A 19,905-nucleotide genomic window follows, 5' to 3' on the forward strand; every position below is an offset into this window, starting at 1 on the left:
AGTCCCTCTGAGCCAACCCAGCTTGAGGACCGGGAAGGTGCACCATGGACACGTGCAGGGCAAACGCCCCTGAGAAGAGAACTTCAGCTTAATGCTATTGAAAGTTCCTACCCACCGCAGACATTTCTACAGGATAGAAACACTGTTTTCTTACCTTTAATATCTCTATGAATTTTCTTCTCTGAATGCAAGTAATCAAGTCCTTTCAGTATTTCTCTTAATATAGTAGCAATCTGAGTTTCATCCAGAGGGCCAGGTTCTAACTAACAGGTGAAAAAAAAAATCAATTTATTTAAATGATTATTTAAAAAAGATAAACACAGAGACACTATCCATGTTAAATGATCAACAGTAATTAAACCTAAAACTTCTTCACTCCTAAATAGACATTTTGCCCAAACTATTAAAATCTATTCAGAAGTGCTCCTCCCGTCTCCTTTACCCCCCTAAAAAGGCCCAGATAAATGACGTTGCTCATGGAAGTGAAGCCATCTAGTAATACAGTAGGTAGGGCCAGCTGGCGAGGGAAAGAACCCCCTGGTCTGTTACACCTGTGACCAGAAAGCTGACCGGGGAGGGGCTCCTTCTCCTGGCCCACTGCAAGGCGAGGCACAGGGAGGATTCACAAAAAGCTCAGAAACTCACTGTATTTACTTCATGACATGAAGCAGGTCTGCTCTATCCTAACACATGTGGTTATCTTACCAGAAGGCTAATCCTCAGTAACCAAAAATACAAGTGGGGAGAAAAAAAAAAGAAAGAGTCTGGAAGTCAACAGCTGTCTGAGGCTACGCCACACACCATAACTTAAAAATTATGCATTTTAAAGCTCCCCAACTTGACAGAGCTCAATTTCTAATGAGTTGAGATTTTTGTTAGTGTTCTCACCACCACAATGAAGTCATAATTGCCTCTGAAAACTTTTATTCTGAGAAACCTAAAGTAATTGTTAATATTGACTCCTTAATTGTATAAAGACGTAAGGGAGTAATGTCAAGTAAGCATATCCCCACTTAAAAGATAGGAAGAAATTAGATTAAAAATTCAATTCAAATCAGGTAATAATTCCACCGCTGCCTGCAGAGCAGCAAATTAAATCAAAACTAATAACTATTCCCTAAAGGATCTAATATTGGAACCACTGGAAGGGTGGAATTCTAATAATCTAAATTAACTTCTCATCTGATTGACAAACCTGTGTATTAAGATTTTAAGACTTGAGAATGAAGGCCATTGTCACCCAAATTCACATATTTTAGTCAACAGTAACACATGCTCCCATGACCTCCACGGATTAAGTTTCTTAAAGATAGCTGGACTTTAAGCCACAGGGAACTGGAACGAAGATGTTCCTCCTAGGGTGGCACTCCACCCAGAGGAGGGCACGTTTGCTTGGAGAGATGCTGGCACTGGTGGTGGGCCCTGGTGCCCGCACTGAGAGGGTGGTTCAGCATGGCCCTGTGAATATGACATATTCCTAAGAGGGCTTATGGGGTCCAAGGTGGAAACACCTCTTCCATCTGCATGACGGGTTTATTCACGCCTGGAACTGCTCTCTCGTCCATCTCAACCAGCAGTGCCTCCACTTACCACGGATCATCCTGGTCGACACGGACCCGCAACACTGGGACTGCCTCAGGGGCTACAACCTCTTTTACACTTAACAAACAGGAGGAGTTGCTCCTGAAGGACTTTCCTCAGCAGCCCCAGCTGCCTCTCCTTACGCCTGAGCCTTCCTGGGATTACGGTTTAGCTGGCAGCAAGGCATGCACGCTATCAAGCAGCTCTTCCATCTCTTGCATCTCAGAAGACAAGTGTAAGATAATTTGCTGATCATTCTCAGTTTTACTTTAAGCTGCTTGTGCGAACTAGTCTGCCAAAATTATCCCAAATCTACTTTAAGATACTGTCCACAAATTATTTCAAAGCTAGCACATTACATACCATGCTCCCAAAGAACTTACTTCTTCCCAAAGTTGTCTGACCAAGAATCTTATTTTCCACACATACCAAAAATACTATTCCAAAGAGCATAATCAAAAAAATTTACTGTCTTGTAGTAAATTCTGCCTTCTCTGTATGTCTTCCCATGTTTACAGAATGTAAACATTTTAATATTCAAAATGAGGAAACACACTTCTCTAATAATCTGGGGGAAATGGGGATAGAGACAGAGAAGTTGACATATTTGCTCTTATTTACAGCAGCAGAATGAAGAAGGAGAAACAAGTTGTTCAAAATCATTTCACAGTACAGCTTTAATTTCTTCTTCCATCAAGTCTCTACCCAAGCAGATAATCAGTAATATTTAGCTAGACTTGGGCTTAAACCACCTCTTCCTTTTTATTGTCAAGTCACTGGAAAGAAACAGCAAAGCAGCCTGGTTTCACTACATCAAGGAAAGATAAGAAAATGAGCGCAGGAAAACTAATTGAAAAATCTTCCCCTTGATAATTAAGAGCTGACGCTATGATTAATACATGCATGATTCTGCCCTTTCAAATATGGTCTAAGCACACAATCCGTCATTGATTTACGTGCCTGCAGGCGGGAGACATTTTTATTCACCTGGGCTGGAAAGGGGGGAATCCTTAATGGTGTCCAAATTCACTGTAAAAGGTATTTATTTAGTTGCTTCCTATACCACAAAGTTCCTCATTAACAGACAAGATCAGGCCGAGCTAAGTTCTCTGAGGCATATACTAGCCTTCTCTATCGTTGTCCTTTCTATAAAGTACACACACGGTGGTTGCCCTCATTAAGAGAACTGTGGACTCTTCAAACAGCAAGGAAAGAATTTAGACTGCAACTCATCTACGGCTGTCTTCTAACCTCCCCTCTCTGAAGTCTGATCTTCCCTTCTTCCTCTTATAATACAGACTCTCAGCTGGCACATGGCCACTCAATTCGAGACTGCATTCCTAACCTCGGCAACAAGGACGGCCCTTGTCACTAAGGTCTCGCCAATGGAACAGGAGCAGAAGTGACATACCTTGGCATTGTAATGCTGGAAAGGCCGTGTGGAGACCATGGGCAACCCCACCAGCCCACGTCCCTGGTGGGCAGAGGGACCAGAGCCTCTAACCTCTACATGTGAGAGAAGTAAATTCCTACCTTGTTTGAGAGACTACTTGGGGGTTTCTGTGACAGCAGCTTGACCTACACATTGATGAACACACCACCCCATGGTTTTTTTTAATCATGCCGAGGTTTCATTTTTAAGTTTGTCATGCATCTCCACCTAATTGAGTAACCAGTTTCTGTAATACAGTCCTTCATAATGGATTCCAAGGTTGTTTGTGAGATCCTCTTGCAGTACTGCCTGATCTTTTAATCAGTAAAAACCTTACAGTCACAGGCCCCCAACTGGTAATCCTCACCCCTACTCACCCGATTCACCTCCCCACAGTCTTCCCCTGTAGCACTCCCCCCCACCGCCCTGCAACATATCACAGATAACTGTCTTCCCCGACCAGGATGAAGCCATGTGATTTTCTTCTGCTTTGTTCACATACTGCTGTAACCCCCAATGGCCAGAACAGCTCCTGACGTGGTAGGCACGCAACAAGTATCTCCTCAATGAGAAATGGTTTTACTCACTAGGTCACAAAAACCTATCACATTTTAAGTTACAAAGCCCTGAATTGTGTAATGCTTCTACTCTTAAGTCACGGCGCACTAGAGGCAGACAGAACTTGAGGAACACAGTACTCCCTCAGAGCGGTACCAGGAATCCTGCAAACATTTAACTTCAACTTATTTAGTTTTCTTTCAACTTAAAATAAAAAGAACAAATTAACCATATTCACGTGTACATTCAAAATAAAATACATATTTTATTTTGCCTATTTCACATTCATGGCTCTTAATAACTAAGCTTTTAACTAAGTTATTCTTCACCTTAGATCTCAAATTTTACTGCTCAAATAGCAGGCAGATTTGCATTTTTTAAAAGTCAAAAAGGAAGCAATACCAGGAAAGAGGGAGAAGGGGATCATAAGGGGCACAAACCCTTGAACAGCATTAACTTTGTTTTCTGCCTGCTAAGGAGATAACCATGCCCAGACAACAGAATCGGGAAGTTCATTAATGGGGCACATGATAATTCATAAAACAGAGATCTGGGTTACTTTCAAACTTGGAAATAATTCCGTCTTTAGCTGTGTCCTTCATTTTGTCTGATACCCACGGCCCAAGATTTATTTTACACAGGACAATGAGCCTTTAACCTGGGGCAAAGGTTCTTCCCTTATCTAGGACTTCAAAAAATCTGTAAAATGGGAAGGATGAGTCAAATTTATCAGTTCTCTCCAGCTCTGACAATTTCTCTAGCAACTTTGGAGGGCTCAGTGACATGGATATGAGAAAAAAGAAAGGACTGTCAGTGTAGCATCCAGACAATTCCCTGCCTACCTCCAAAATTATTATGCCTTCTGTTCTTCCAGGGCTTTGTCTCAAGGTACACAGGCCCATCATTTTCTATGAATAAACATCTGGGCAATACTATGTCTGTTCCACAACCCAGCCTGTGGTAGTCAGATTCAGTTGTCAACTTGGCCAGGTGAAGGTACTTAGTTCTGTTGCTGTGGACATGAGCCAACGGTATGTGAACCTCTTCTGTTGCTGAGTACATCTGCAGTCAGCTAGGAGGCGTGCCTGCTGCAATGAATGATATTTGATTTAACTGGCTGGTGCTTAAATGAGAGAGCTCAACATAGCACAGGCCAAGCAGCTCAGTATACCTCATCTCAGATCTTGCAGCTCAGCCCAGGCCTTTGGAGATTCAGAAAGGAATCACGCTGGGCAAAGTTGTTGGAACCCAGAGGCCTAGAGAGAAGGCCAGAAGAGATGGTCCTGTGCCTTCCCACGTAAGAAAGAACCTCAGATGAAAGTTAGCTGCCTTTCCTCTGAAGAACTAATGAAATAAATCCCCTCTTATTAAAGGCCAATCCGTCTCTGGTGTGTTGCATTCCAGCAGCTAGCAAACTAGAACACAGCCTAACTCTGCCTTCACTTGAAACATCAATTACAGAATTCAAATAGAGCCAGAGAAACTATGGAGAAATGGTCGCCAAGCAGTGAGAGTCTGAGTAGTGTCCCTAGCATTTTCTTTGTGCTATTATACATCTTTTCAATAAAGTAAGACAAGAAAGATCTCTGAGTAGACTGAAACTGAGAGAATTTTCATAACTGGGCACATGAAGAGAAAAGGTGAACCTAGAGAGAATAAAAGGAGGAAGGTGAGATGGGGGGGGGGGGGGCGTCCCACACTGGAGAATAGCAGAGCACTCCTTGAATGAGATATAACCAGTCATCTTTCCCTTCCATAGGGGGGAAGTTTCCCACCGAGTCACACCCAAACTATTAGCACTATGCATCTTAACAGAAACCTTTGAGCATACTCTAAAGACAAGCACGACTTTTTCCCCAAATCTATGTATTCATCTACATGGTATATGTGCTAGTTTGGAAGGATTATGTACCCTTGAAAAGCCATGTTTTAATCCTGAGCCATCTTGTGGAGGCAATTGTTTCTTTTAATCCCTATTCAACACTAAAGGTTGGAAACTTGATTAGATTATTTCCACAGAGATGTGACTCGCACAATAGTGGGTATTAACCCTGGATTAAAGGGAGATGTGACTCCACCCACTCCAGGTGGGTCTTGATTGGTTTACTGGAAACCTTTAAAAGAGGCAGCATTTTGGAGAAAGCTTGAGAGCCCCAAGAATCACAGAGCCCACACAGCCAGAGACCTTTGGAGATGAAGAAGGAAAACACCCCTAGGGGAGCTTCATGAAAACAAGAAGCCTGAAGAGAAAGACAGTAGACATCACCATGTTTGCCACGTGCCTTTTCAGGTGAGAAAGAACCCCTGAATTTCATCGGCCTTTCTTCACTGAAGGCAACATCTTGTTGGTGCCTTAATATGGACATTTTTACCGACTTGCTTTAATTGGGATATGTTCCTGGCTTTATGAACTTGCAATTTAATAAATTCCCCTCTTTTTAAAAGCCAGTCCGTTTCTGGTATAGTACATTCCAGCACTAGCAAACTAGCACAGAATCATCATTACACATAACAATATAATTGCTTTTTGTATGCTGTATGGCAGGGTCATGTTTCATTATTTTTCACTGTAAGTATCCCATTATTGCAGCACCATTTTGTTGAATTGTTTCTTTGCATGCCGACAATATAGTTTTAAAAAAATTTTATAAACATAATAAAGCCCTTAAAATAATCGTAATGGTTTTCAACACTAAAAAGTTAAGTGTTAGGGGGTGCAAGGGTAGTTCAGTGGTAGAATTCTCACCTACCATGTGGAAGACCTGGGTTGGATTACCAGTTCATGCACTTTCCAAAAAACAAACAAACAAAAAAAGTTTAGTATTGTATCCCATTATTAAAGTGTATCCTCTTCTTTGAGGGGTTGGAGACAAACCAACAGGAAAGGGATAAAAACTGGAGAAAGACACAGCAAAGTTCAGGTAGCAGGAGGACAGCTTGGGGTCAAAGGCAACCACAGACTACTTTTGTAGGCAGACAAAACTCAGCTATTTGCTAGGTGGTGCATCTAGCCTCTGAGTGTCTCCCTTTCCTCATCCATCATAACGAGATGATCAAGGATATACACACAAGAGTGCCTAATTCTTGTTACGAGGTCTATTTAAGTCGAAGGTGGATGGCCATTTGTCAGGACTCTCACACTATATGGGATATATGTATATTTTTAAGTGGAAAGTTCTACACACCTTCCAGCTGCAATGTCTCAAGTTTCACTGAGAGACTTCAATTCAAAGCTCCAAAGAAAGTTACCACCAAATGAATTAAATTATTATGGCATTAAGAATGAATAAACTAAAACATTTAGAGACTAGAAATTGCTGCTCTGAAGGATTCAATGTCAGAGAAGAGAGTCCCTGCAAACAACTTTTTATATCTTAATTAGATATATCTTAAATGAGATAATAGTAAATCTAATTACACAAAATGAGAGTAATTTTCTACATTCCTATAGTATTTCCCCAAAGAATAAAAAAATGAAAAGCTCTCTGCATAATATGTATATTTATGGAAAGGAACCAGAAGCAAGTTATAAAATTGATCTGGTTGTTTTGTTGTTTTTCCCATATAGTATAACAGTCCATACCATATTAAATTATTTTCTTGAGATTGTAAGCACAATTTTGACCAATTACTTTAAGCTTACAAAATTATGCAATTTTTAAAATTGGGTATCTAACCTGAAGGCATCTGGAGGATACATATAGTTCTGTTAAGTTTACTTTCCAAAAAACTACCAAGCATTAATACTATGAGAGATGCCCTCTTAATCAAAGAGTATATATCTTTCCTCAGAGAATATAATATGTGTAAACTCCAAACAACACAACAGCAGTGAAAACTAAAGACCTGTCATCCCAACAACTTTCTATCAAACAGGACTCAACCACAATCACTAAAATGATAGATTAGGTCCATTTTAGAAATCACCACTCACCCAAGACCCTAGTTTTTACAGGATGGGTAGGAAAAGAGTGCAGATTACACTGATTTTCCTGTCAGAATGCCTCAGTAGAAATGACATGTAAAGTGATAAACAACTGAGTTCTTTAAAACAAATTTTTTGACATGTACTATGTTTCAAGATTACTTAAGCAATGTTTATGATACACTGGTTATTTCTGAGTGTTCCATCTGTGCCGGTTTGAATCTGTCATGTACCCCAGAAAAGCCAAGTTCTTTAATTCTAATTCAATATTTCTGGGTAGGACCTTTTTGACTGTTTCCATGGAAATGTGACCCACCCAATTGTAGGTGGTATCTTTTAATTAGGTGGTTTCCAGAGAGATGTGTCTCCCCTATTCAAGGTGGGGTTGCCTGCTGGAGCCCTTTAAGAGGGAACCATTTTGGAAAAAGCTTCAGTGCCAACACAGCCAACACAGCCCACACAGCGCGAGAACTTTGAAGATAAGGAAAGAAAATGCCCCCAGTGAAGGCATTTGAAATGAGAAGAGAGACAACCAGTAGAAGCCAGCCAAACGCCTTCCCAGCTGACAGAGGTGTTCTGGACTGTCATGGTTAGGGACAGGTGTCAACTTGGCCAAGTTGTGGTACCTGTTCATCTGATTGGGCAAGCGCTGGCCTGTCTGTTGCAATGAGGACATTTCATAGGATTAGGTCATGATCACGTCAGCTACATCCACAGCTGATTCCATTTGTAATCAGCCAAAGGGGAGTGTCTTCTGCAATTAGTGATGCTAAATCCAATCATGGGAAGCCTTTTAAGGAGGACTCAGGAGACAGGTTGCATTCCTGCTTTGGCTGGTGAGCCTCTCCTGTGGAGTTCGTCCAGGCCATCCATTGGAGTCATCGGCTTTGCAGCCTGCCCTGTGGATTTTGGACTCTGAGTTCCTATGGTCATGTGAGACACTTTCATAAATTTTATATTTGCAAGTGTTCCCTGTTGATTCTGTTTCTCTAGAGAACCCTAACTAATACATCTTGGTACCGGGAGTGGTTCTTAAGGAACAGAATCTTAAAAATGGGTTTTTATGAATGGTTTTCTACTCTGACTGGGCTCAGAGACACTAAGGACTCTGATTCCCGTAATCAGAATGACACTCCCAATCCATGGACTGAGTTGGCAAAGGAGATAGTCAAAATATCATCATTTGATTCTCCCAATGCTTCGCTTGTACGAAGCCAGACTCTGGGGGATAATGTTTTTGACACCTTTACAGAGTTTTGTAGGAATAAGAGTTATAGAGATGTTGGTTGGTTGTTGTTAGATACACTGTCTACATTAAAGGTTGAAAGGGATGGGCTTAAGGCTTCAAACAAGAAGCTTAAGTGCCGTCTGAAAGATGTAGAGGTTTCTATGAGTATCCTGAAGGAAAATTTTATTTCCTGTAGCCGTAGACTTGAGATCTCTGAAAATCAGACTCAGAATCTTATTGTTAGAGCAGCAACTTTACAACGTAAACTGAAATCTCAGTCTTGCATGGTGTCTGCCGTTAAAGTGAGGGCATTGATTGGAAAGGAGTGGGACCCTGAAAAATGGGATGGTGACATATGGATTGATTGATAATGATGTTGGGGGTGAGGTTGAAACCCTAGACCATGCTGAGCCTTCTTTAGATAACCCTGTAATAGTCTGCCCTGAGGACATAGCGGCCCCACCTCCAGCTTGCCTTGAGGAATTGGCCACCCAACCTCCTCCTGAAGGGATTAGCCCTAGAGTGATTAATCCTGTTTCACCAGATGAAACTACAAATGAAAGCCCTGAAGCAAATGGCTTGGAAGATATTTCTAATTCTTTTCATGATACACCCCCACCACCCCTCATTTCTTCTAGACCTATAACTAGACAAAAGTCCCAACAGGCCCCTAAAGGTGAGGTACAAAGTATCACACATGAGGAGGTATGTTATACTCCAAAAGAACTGTGTGAGTTTTCCAATTTATATAGACAGAAATCAGGGGAATATGTGTGGCAATGGATCTTAAGAGTGTGGGATAATGGTGGGAGAAATATAAGGCTGGATCAGGCTGAATTTATTGATATGGGCCCACTAAGCAGAGATTCTGCATTCAATGTTATAGCTCGAGCAGTTAGAAAAGGTGTTAACAGCTTGTTTGGGTGGTTGGTTGAAACATGGATCAAAAGGTGGCCAACATTACCTGAGGTTGAAATGCCAAAACTGCCCTGGTATAATGTAGATGAGGGGATCCAGAGGCTTAGAGAGATTGGGATGTTAGAGTGGATTTATCATGCAAAGCCTGCTCTTACACCCCAGGAATGTCCAGAGGATGCACCTTTTACCAGAACAGTGAGAAATAAATTTGTGAGACTAGCACCATCATCCCTCAAGAGCTCTGTGGTTGCACTTCTCTGTAGGTCAGATATTACTGTAGGAACTGCTGTCACTGAGCTGGAATCCTTAAACACAATGGGGATGACAGGATCCCGAGTTGGCAGAAGCCAGGTGGCAGCACTTAATCACCAAAGACAGGGTAGACGTGGGTATTATAATAGACAACAAACTCAAAGGAGGCATCAAAATTATATGACACGCAGAGATTTGTGGCATTGGCTAGTAAATCATGGGGTGCCTAGAAATACAATAGAAGGGCAGCCTACTAAATTCTTGTTGGAGCTGTATAAACAAAAGAGTTCTAGGTAAAGGGAACAGAAGTCTAACCTGAATTACAAAAACACAGAGTCACGACCCCTTAACCAATTTCCAGACTTGAAACAGTTTACAGACCCTGAGCCCCTTGAATGAAGGGGAGGCCAGGTCCCTATGGGGAAGAAACCTGTTACACTGCCACAAATTTATACTGTTAACCTTCCTCTAAGTCTTCCCCAAGGAGACCGACGGCCTTTTACCAGGGTAACTGTGCATTGGGGAAAAGGAAATGATCAGATATTTCGGGGATTATTAGACACTGGTTCAGAAGTGACATTAATTCCAAGGGGACCCAAAACGTCACTCTGGACCACCAGTCAGAGTAGGGGCTTATGGAGGCCAGGTGATCAATGGAGTTTTAGCTCAGGTCCGTCTCACAGTGGGTCCAGTGGGCCCCCGGACCCATCCTGTAGTTATTTCCCCAGTTCCGGAATGTATAATTGGCATAGACATACTGAGCAACTGGCAGAATGCCCACGTTGGTTCTCTAACTCGTGCAGTAAGGGCTATTATGGTGGGAAAGGCCAAGTGGAAGCCACTAGAACTGCCCCTACCAAGCAAAATAGTAAATCAAAAGCAATACCGTATTCCTGGAGGGATTGCAGAGATTACTGCCACTCTTAAGGACTTGAAAGATGCAGGGGTGGTGATTCCCACCACATCCCCGTTCAACTCTCCTATTTGGCCTGTGCAGAAAACAGATGGGTCTTGGAGAATGACAGTGGATTATTGTAAACTCAACCAGGTGGTAACTCCAATTGCAGCTGCTGTTCCAGATGTAGTATCATTGCTTGAGCAAATCAATACATCCCCTGGTACCTGGTATGCAGCTATTGATCTGGCAAATGCTTTTTTCTCAATAGCTATTAGTAAGGACCACCAGAAACAGTTTGCTTTCAGCTGGCAAGGTCAGCAATATACTTTCACTGTCCTACCTCAAGGGTATATCAACTCTCCAGCCCTATGTCATAATCTTGTTCGCAGAGACCTTGATCGTTTCTCCCTCCCACAAGACATCACACTGGTCCATTATATTGATGATATCATGTTGATTGGACCTAGTGAGCAAGAAGTAGCAAGTACTCTAGATTTACTGGTAAGGCATTTGCGTGTCAGAGGATGGGAGATAAATCCAACAAAAATACAGGGGCCTTCCACCTCAGTAAAATTTCTAGGTGTCCAGTGGTGTGGGGCATGTCGAGATATCCCTTCTAAGCTGAAGGATAAATTGCTGCATCTGGCCCCTCCCACAACAAAAAAAGAGGCACAACGCCTAGTGGGTCTTTTTGGATTTTGGCGACAACATATTCCTCATTTGGGTGTGCTACTCCGGCCCATTTATCGAGTGACCAGAAAAGCTGCTAATTTTGAGTGGGGACCTGAACAAGAGGAGGCTCTGCGACAGGTCCAGGCTGCTGTGCAAGCTGCTCTGCAACTTGGGCCATATGATCCAGCAGATCCAATGGTGCTGGAAGTGTCAGTGGCAAATAGAGATGCTGTCTGGAGCCTTTGGCAGGCCCCTATAGGAGAATCACAACGCAGACCCTTAGGATTTTGGAGCAAAGCCTTACCATCTGCTGCAGATAACTACTCTCCTTTTGAGAAACAGCTTTTGGCCTGCTACTAGGCCTTAGTAGAGACTGAACGCTTAACCATGGGCCACCAAGTTACCATGAGACCTGAGTTGCCTATCATGAGTTGGGTGTTGTCTGACCCACCAAGCCATAAAGTTGGGCATGCACAGCAGCACTCTATTGTAAAGTGGAAATGGTATATACGAGATAGAGCCAGAGCAGGTCCTGAAGGCACAAGTAAGTTACATGAAGAAGTGGCACAAATGCCCATGGTTTCCACTCCTGCTGCCACATTACCTTCTCTTTCCCAGACCAGAGCTATGGCCTCTTGGGGAGTTCCTTACAGTGAATTGACTGAGGAAGAGAAAACTCGGGCCTGGTTTACAGATGGTTCAGTACGATATGCAGGTACCACCCGAAAGTGGACAGCTGCAGCATTACAACCCCTTTCTGGGGTGTCCTTGAAGGACAGTGGTGAGGGGAAATCCTCCCAGTGGGCAGAACTTCGAGCAGTGCACCTGGTTGTTCATTTTGCTTGGAAGGAAAACTGGTCAGAGGTGCGTTTGTATACTGACTCATGGGCTGTTGCTAATGGTTTGGCTGGATGGTCAGGGACTTGGAAAGACCATAATCGGAAAATTGGTGACAAAGAGGTCTGGGGAAGAAGTATGAGGATAGACCTTTCTGAGTGGGCTAAAAACATGAAGATATTTGTGTCCCATGTGAATGCACACCAGAGGGTGACTTCAGCAGAGGAAGATTTTAATAATCAAGTGGATAAGATGACCCGTTCTATGGATACCAGTCAGCCTCTTTCCCCAGCAACTCCTGTTATTGCCCAATGGGCTCATGAACAAAGTGGTCATGGTGGTAGGGATGGAGGTTATGCGTGGGCTCAGCAACATGGACTTCCACTCACCAAGGCTGACCTGGCTACAGCCACTGCTGAGTGCCCAATCTGCCAGCAGCAGAGACCCACACTCAGCCCCCGATATGGCACCATTCCCCGAGGTGACCAGCCAGCTACATGGTAGCAGGTTGATTACATTGGACCACTCCCTTCATGGAAGGGGCAGCGATTTGTTCTAACTGGAATAGACACATACTCTGGATATGGGTTTGCTTTCCCTGCACGCAATGCTTCTGCCAAAACTACTATCCGTGGTCTTACAGAATGCCTTATCCATCATCATGGTATTCCACATAGCATTGCTTCGGATCAAGGAACACACTTCACAGCAAATGAAGTGCGAGAATGGGCACATGCTCATGGAATTCTCTGGTCTTACCATGTTCCCCATCATCCAGAAGCTGCTGGATTGATAGAACGGTGGAATGGCCTTTTGAAAACTCAATTACGGTGCCAACTAGGTGGCAAAAACTTGAAAGGCTGGGGTAATGTTCTCCAGGAAGCTGTGTATGCTCTGAATCAGCGTCCACTGTATGGTGCTGTTTCTCCCATAGCCAGGATCCATGGGTCCAGGAACCAAGGGGTGGAAATGGGTGTGGTGCCACTCACTATTACTCCTAGTGATCCACTAGGAAAATTTTTGCTTCCTGTCCCTGCTACCCTGAGTTCTGCTGGTCTACAGGTTTTAGTTCCAAAACGGGGTGTGCTTTCTCCAGGAGAAACAACAGTGATACCACTGAACTGGAAGTTAAGATTGCCACCTGGCCACTTTGGGCTACTTATGCCTCTGGATCAACACACCAAGAAGGGGATTACATTATTGTCTGGGGTAATTGACCCTGACTATCAGAAGGAAGTAGGACTGCAACTACATAATGGAGGTAAAGAAGAGTTTTCTTGGAATATAGGAGATCCCCTGGGGCGTCTATTAGTACTACCATGCCCTGTGATTAAAATCAACGGAAAACTGCAACAACACAATCCAGGCAGGACCACTAATGGCTCTGAGACTTCAGGAATGAAGGTTTGGGTCACCCCACCAGGCAAAGAACCACGGCCAGCTGAAGTGCTTGCTGAGGGGAAAGGGAACATGGAATGGGTAGTGGAAGAAGGTAGTGATAAATATGAACTTCGACCACGTGATCAGTTACAGAAACGAGGACTGTAATGCTGTTTTGTTTGTGTTATACTATTTAAGTTGTAAGATATCAAGTTTAAGAATGAATGTTGCCCAAGGATTTGCACGCTATTCTGGAGAGATTTAATGTGTTTCCAGTTATATGCAGGACAGTTGAGTATTGTCAAAAAAAAAAACAAAACTGTGCGCTTATTTGTTTTCATTTGGAAATTAAGTATGGTCTAAGGTGATATATAAATATATATATATATATATGTGCCAAGTTGACAAGGGGTGGACTGTCCTGGTTAGGGACAGGTGTCAACTTGGCCAAGTTGTGGTACCTGTTCATCTGATTGGGCAAGCGCTGGCCTGTCTGTTGCAATGAAAACATTTCATAGGATTAGGTCATGATCACGTCAGCTACATCCACAGCTGATTCCATTTGTAATCAGCCAAAGGGGAGTGTCTTCTGCAATTAGTGATGCTAAATCCAATCATGGGAAGCCTTTTAAGGAGGACTCAGAGGAGACAGGTTGCATTCCTGCTTTGGCTGGTGAGCCTCTCCTGTGGAGTTCGTCCAGGCCATCCATTGGAGTCATCGGCTTCGCAGCCTGCCCTGTGGATTTTGGACTCTGCGTTCCTACGGTCACGTGAGACACTTTCATAAATTTTATATTTGCAAGTGTTCCCTGTTGGTTCTGTTTCTCTAGAGAACCCTAACTAATACATGGACCCATCTGCCTTTCCTGAATCAAGGTATTTTTCCCTGGATGCCTTAGTTTGGACATTTTTAGAGCCTTAGAATATAAGCTTGCAACTTAATAAATTCCCCTTTTAAAACCCATTCCATTTCTGGTATATTGCATTCTGGCAGCTTTAATGAATTAAAACACCATCTAAGCCCAAAACGTAACCACAATTTTACAAAAAAATGCATATTTCAGATTCTAAATTTAAAGTGATCCTATACCTAGCTTCCACTATGTTATAGGTGAGTAAGCAGACCTTAATGGCACAGCATTAAATGGTGAGCATACTTTAATGGCAAAGCATTAAACGATATACATACTTTAACGGCACTATAGGTAGAGTGCCAAACACACAGACACCACAAGTGGTACTGATCCAAGTTTTGTCATAAATTCACCATGAGCACAGGCAAGACGATCAGTGTCTCAGCATATATACCTGTAAAATACTTACTCTTCCTTGGCCTGACTATTGTTCGAGTATTTTACATCACAATAATGAGATCCTGCCTATCACTTCTGAACTTATCTCCAGGAGTAGTGACCAAAAATTAATTTAAAAAAAACTAATTCTAATTGGTTATAAATGAAAATATTATACTCATATATTGGAAGCACTAGTTACTATGTCAAATATGAAACAATGAAGGGCACTGGCTCTAAAAACGTTGACACAGGGCCACGATGGCTCAGCAGGCAAGAACGCTTGCTTGCCGTGCCAGAGGACCCGGGTTCGCGTCCGGGTACCTGCCCATGTTAAAAAAAAAAAAGAAAGAAAACAGAAAAAAAAATTTATAAAAAGAAAACAACAAAAACATTGACACAGCCAGTTTTGGAAAATAAGCTAAGTGCTTCTTAGGTAAGTTTATTTTAGACAAAAGCCTTCACTGCTTCTATGAATGAATCAATTAGTTTCTGGAATTTATCTTCCCATGAAACAATACAAGTGATTTCAAAAGTACACCTGTAATTTTCAGTAAGATCTGAGAAGCAAAAATGCATATCATAAGGAATAGTTTGGTTCCATTTTCAGGCAACTTAAAAGGAAGAGGGAAACAAATGGCTACATACAGTATTACATTAAAAACCAAGTTTTACTGAGAAAACACTCAGATACAGTGTTCAACATAATACTTACCAGATCTAATGCAGAGCCTCCACCAAGATACTCCATTATTATCCATAATTTGGTATCCTACAAAAACAAAAATGGAAGAAATTATTTTTAAAGTAAAATCAGGAATAAAATAGATTTTAAAATAATTCTAAGTATTTTTCGCAGTAATTTTAAAATTAGAAGAGTTTAAAAATACGTATTAGTAAGACGTGCATCAAGGTGAGTGCTGTACAATAAACCCCTAGGTGGAAGAAACCAGCACTCTATTGGAGGTAAGCTTTCAAAGACTGGATGGGGACCTCTGGACAGGACTTCTCAGGAGCTTGTTCAAATGCAGATGCAGTCCCTATTGCAGACCTATGAAACAGTACCAGAGGTACCTCACATTTTTTTTATTTTTTTTATTTTATTTTTATTAATAAAAAAGAAAATTAACTAACAAAACATTTAGAAATCATTCCATTCTACATATGCAATCAGTAATTCTTAATATCATCACATAGATGTATGATCATCATTTCTTAGTACATTTGCATCAATTTAGGAAAAGAACTAGCAAAACAACAGAAAAAGATATAAAATGATAATATAGAGAAAAAAATAAAAATAATAAAAATAAAAAATAAAAAATATATAGAAAAAGAAAAAAAAAACATAAACAAACAAACAAACAAAAAAACTATGGCTCAGATGCAGCTTCATTCAGTGCTTTAACATAATTACATTACAATTAGGTAGTATTGTGCTGTCCATTTTTGAGTTTTTGTATCTAGTCCTGTTGCACAGTCTGTATCCCTTCAGCTCCAATTACCCATTATCTTACCCTGTTTCTAACTCCTGCTGGACTCTGTTACCAATGACATATTCCAAGTTTATTCTCGAATGTCGGTTCACATCAGTGGGACCATACAGTATTTGTCCTTTAGTTTTTGGATAGACTCACTCAGTATAATGTTCTCTAGGTCCATCCATGTTATTACATGCTTCATAAGTTTATCCTGTCTTAAAGCTGCATAATATTCCATCGTATGTATATACCACAGTTTGTTAAGCCACTCGTCTGTGGATGGACATTTTGGCTGTTTCCATCTCTTTGCAATTGTAAATAATGCTGCTATAAGCACTGGTGTGCAAAGGTCCATTTGTGTCTTTGCCCTTAAGTCCTTTGAGTAGATACCTAGCAATGGTATTGCTGGGTCGTATGTCAATTCTATATGCAGTTTTTTGAGGAACCGCCAATCTGCCTTCCACAGTGGTTGCACCTTTTGACATTCCCACCAACAGTGGATAAGTGTGCCTCTTTCTCCGCATCCTCTCCAGCACTTGTCATTTTGTTTTGTTGATACTGGCCATTCTGGTGGGTGTGAGTTGATATCTCATTGTGGTTTTGATTTGCATTTCTCTAATGGCCAGGGACATTGAGCATCTCTTCATGTGCCTTTTGGCCATTTGTATTTCCTCTTCTGAGAGGTGTCTGTTAAGTCTTTTTCCCATTTTGTAACTGGGTTGGCTGTCTTTTTGTTGTTGAGTTGAACGATCTCTTTATAAATTCTGGATACTAGACCTTTATCTGATATGTCGTTTCCAAATATTGTCTCCCATTGCGTAGGCTGTCTTCCTACTTTCTTGATGAAGTTCTTTGATGCACAAAAGTTTAATTTTGAGGAGCTCCCATTTATTTATTTCTTTCTTCAGTGCTCTTGCTTTAGGTTTAAGGTCCGTAAAACCGCCTCCAATTGTAAGTTTCATAAGATATCTCCTTCCATTTTCCTCTAACTATTTTATGGTCTTAGACCTAATGTTTAGATCTTTGATCCATTTTGAGTTAACTTTTGTATAGGGTGTGAGATACGGGTCCTCTTTCATTCTTTTGCATATGGATATACAGTTCTCTAGGCACCATTTATTGAAGAGACTGTTCTGTCCTAGGTGAGGTGGCCTGACTGCCTTATCAAAGATCAGATGTCCATAGATGAGAGGATCTATATCTGAGCACTCTATTCGATTCCATTGGTCGATATATCTGTCTTTATGCCAATACCATGCTGTTTTGACGACTGTGGCTTCATGATATGCCTTAAAGTCCGGCACCATGAGATCTCCAGCTTCGTTTTTTTCCCTCAAGATACTTTTAGCAATTCGGGGCACCCTGCCCTTCCAGATAAATTTGCTTATTGGTTTTTCTATTTCTGAAAAATAAGTTGTTGGGATTTTGATTGTATTGCATTGGATCTGTAAATCAACTTAGGTAGGATTGACATCTTAACTATATTTAGTCTTCTAACCCATGAACACGGTATGCCCTTCCATCTATTTAGGTCTTCTGTGATTTCTTTTAACAGTTTTTTGTAGTTTTCTTTGTATAGGTCTTTTGTCTCTTTAGTTAAATTTATTCCTAGGTATTTTATTCTTTTAGTTGCAATTGTAAATGGAAGTCATTTCTTGATTTCCCCCTCAGCTTGTTCATTGCTCGTGTATAGAAATGCTACAGATTTTTGAATGTTGATCTTGTAACCTGCTACTTTGCTGTACTCATTTATTATCTCTAGTAGTTTTGTTGTGGATTTTTCCGTGTTTTCGACGTATAGTATCATATCATCTGCAAACAGTGATAGTTTTACTTCTTCCTTTCCAATTTTGATGGCTTGTATTTCTTTTTCTTGTCTAATTGCTCTGGCTAGAACCTCCAACACAATGTTGAATAACAGTGGTGAGAGTGGACATCCTTGTCTTGTTCCTGATCTTAGGGGGAAAGTTTTCAATTTTTCCCCATTGAGGATGATATTAGCTGTGGGTTTTTCATATATTCCCTCTATCATTTTAAGGAAGTTCCCTTGTATTCCTATCTTTTGAAGTGTTTTCAACAGGAAAGGATGTTGAATCTTGTCAAATGCCTTCTCTGCATCAACTGAGATGATCATATGATTTTTCTGCTTTGATTTGTTGATATGGTGTATTACATTAATTGATTTTCTTATGTTGAACCATCCTTGCATACCTGGGATGAATCCTACTTGGTCATGATGTATAATTCTTTTAATGTGTTGCTGGATTTGATTTGCTAGGATTTTATTGAGGATTTTTGCATCTATATTCATTAGAGAGATTGGTCTGTAGTTTTCTTTTTTTGTAATATCTTTGCCTGGTTTTGGTATGAGGGTGATGTTGGCTTCATAGAATGAATTAGGTAGCTTTCCCTCCACTTCGATTTTTTTGAAGAGTTTGAGGAGAGTTGGTACTAATTCTTTCTGAAATGTTTAGTAGATTTCACATGTGAAGCCGTCTGGTCCTGGACTTTTCTTTTTGGGGAGCTTTTGAATGACTGATTCAATTTCTTTACTTGTGATTGATCTGTTGAGGTCATCTATTTCTTCTTGAGTCAAAGTTGGTTGTACATGCCTTTCCAGGAACCCGACCATTTCATCTAAATTGTTGTATTTATTAGCGTAAAGTTGTTCATAGTATCCTGTTATTACCTCCTTTATTTCTGTGAGGTCAGTGGTTATGTCTCCTCTTCCATTTCTGATCCTGTTTATTTGCGTCCTCTCTCTTCTTCTTTTTGTCAATCTTGTTAAGGGCCCATCAATCTTATTGATTTTCTCATAGAACCAACTTCTGGTCTTAGTGATTTTCTCTTGTTTTCATGTTCTCAACTTCATTTATTTCTGCTCTTATCTTTGTTATTTATTTCCTTTTGCTTGCTTTCGGGTTAGTTTGAGGTTCTTTCTCCAGTTCTTCCAAGTGGACAGTTAATTCCTGCATTTTTGCCTTTTCTTCTTTTCTGATATAGGCATTTAGGGCAATAAATTTCCCTCTTAGCACTGCCTTTGCTGCGTCCCATAGGTTTTGATATGTTGTGTTTTCGTTTTCATTCGCCTCGAGATATTTACTAATTTCTCTTGCAATTTCTCCCTTGACCCACTCGTTGTTTAAGAGTGTGTTGTTGAGCCTCCACGTATTTGTGAATTTTCTGGCACTCCGCCTATTATTGATTTCCAACTTCATTCCTTTATGATCCGAGAAAGTGTTGTGTATGATTTCAATCTTTTCAAATTTGTTAAGACTTGCTTTGTGACCCAGTATATGGTCTATCTTTGAGAATGATCCATGAGCACTTGAGAAAAAGGTGTATCCTGCTGTTGTGGGATGTAATGTCCTATAAATGTCTGTTAAGGCTAGCTCATTTATTGTAATATTCAAATTCTCTATTTCTTTATTGATCCTCTGTCTAGATGTTC

At 41.0% G+C, this 19,905-nt stretch overlaps 1 protein-coding gene across 1 annotated transcript in view; it reads right to left on the reverse strand.

Annotated features, from left to right (window-relative positions):
• Positions 1-19,905, reverse strand: part of STK24 (serine/threonine kinase 24) — a 162,061-nt gene that overhangs the window by 33,060 nt on the left and 109,096 nt on the right. The window contains exons 3-4 of the mRNA XM_077158569.1: positions 15,689-15,745; positions 155-263 (exon numbers count right to left, since the gene is read on the reverse strand). Coding sequence (XP_077014684.1) covers positions 155-263; positions 15,689-15,745 — 166 coding nt within the window. The remainder of the gene's footprint in view (positions 1-154; positions 264-15,688; positions 15,746-19,905) is intronic.

This window comes from Tamandua tetradactyla, chromosome 4, assembly GCF_023851605.1.
Source record: "Tamandua tetradactyla isolate mTamTet1 chromosome 4, mTamTet1.pri, whole genome shotgun sequence".
NCBI lineage: Eukaryota > Metazoa > Chordata > Mammalia > Pilosa > Myrmecophagidae > Tamandua > Tamandua tetradactyla.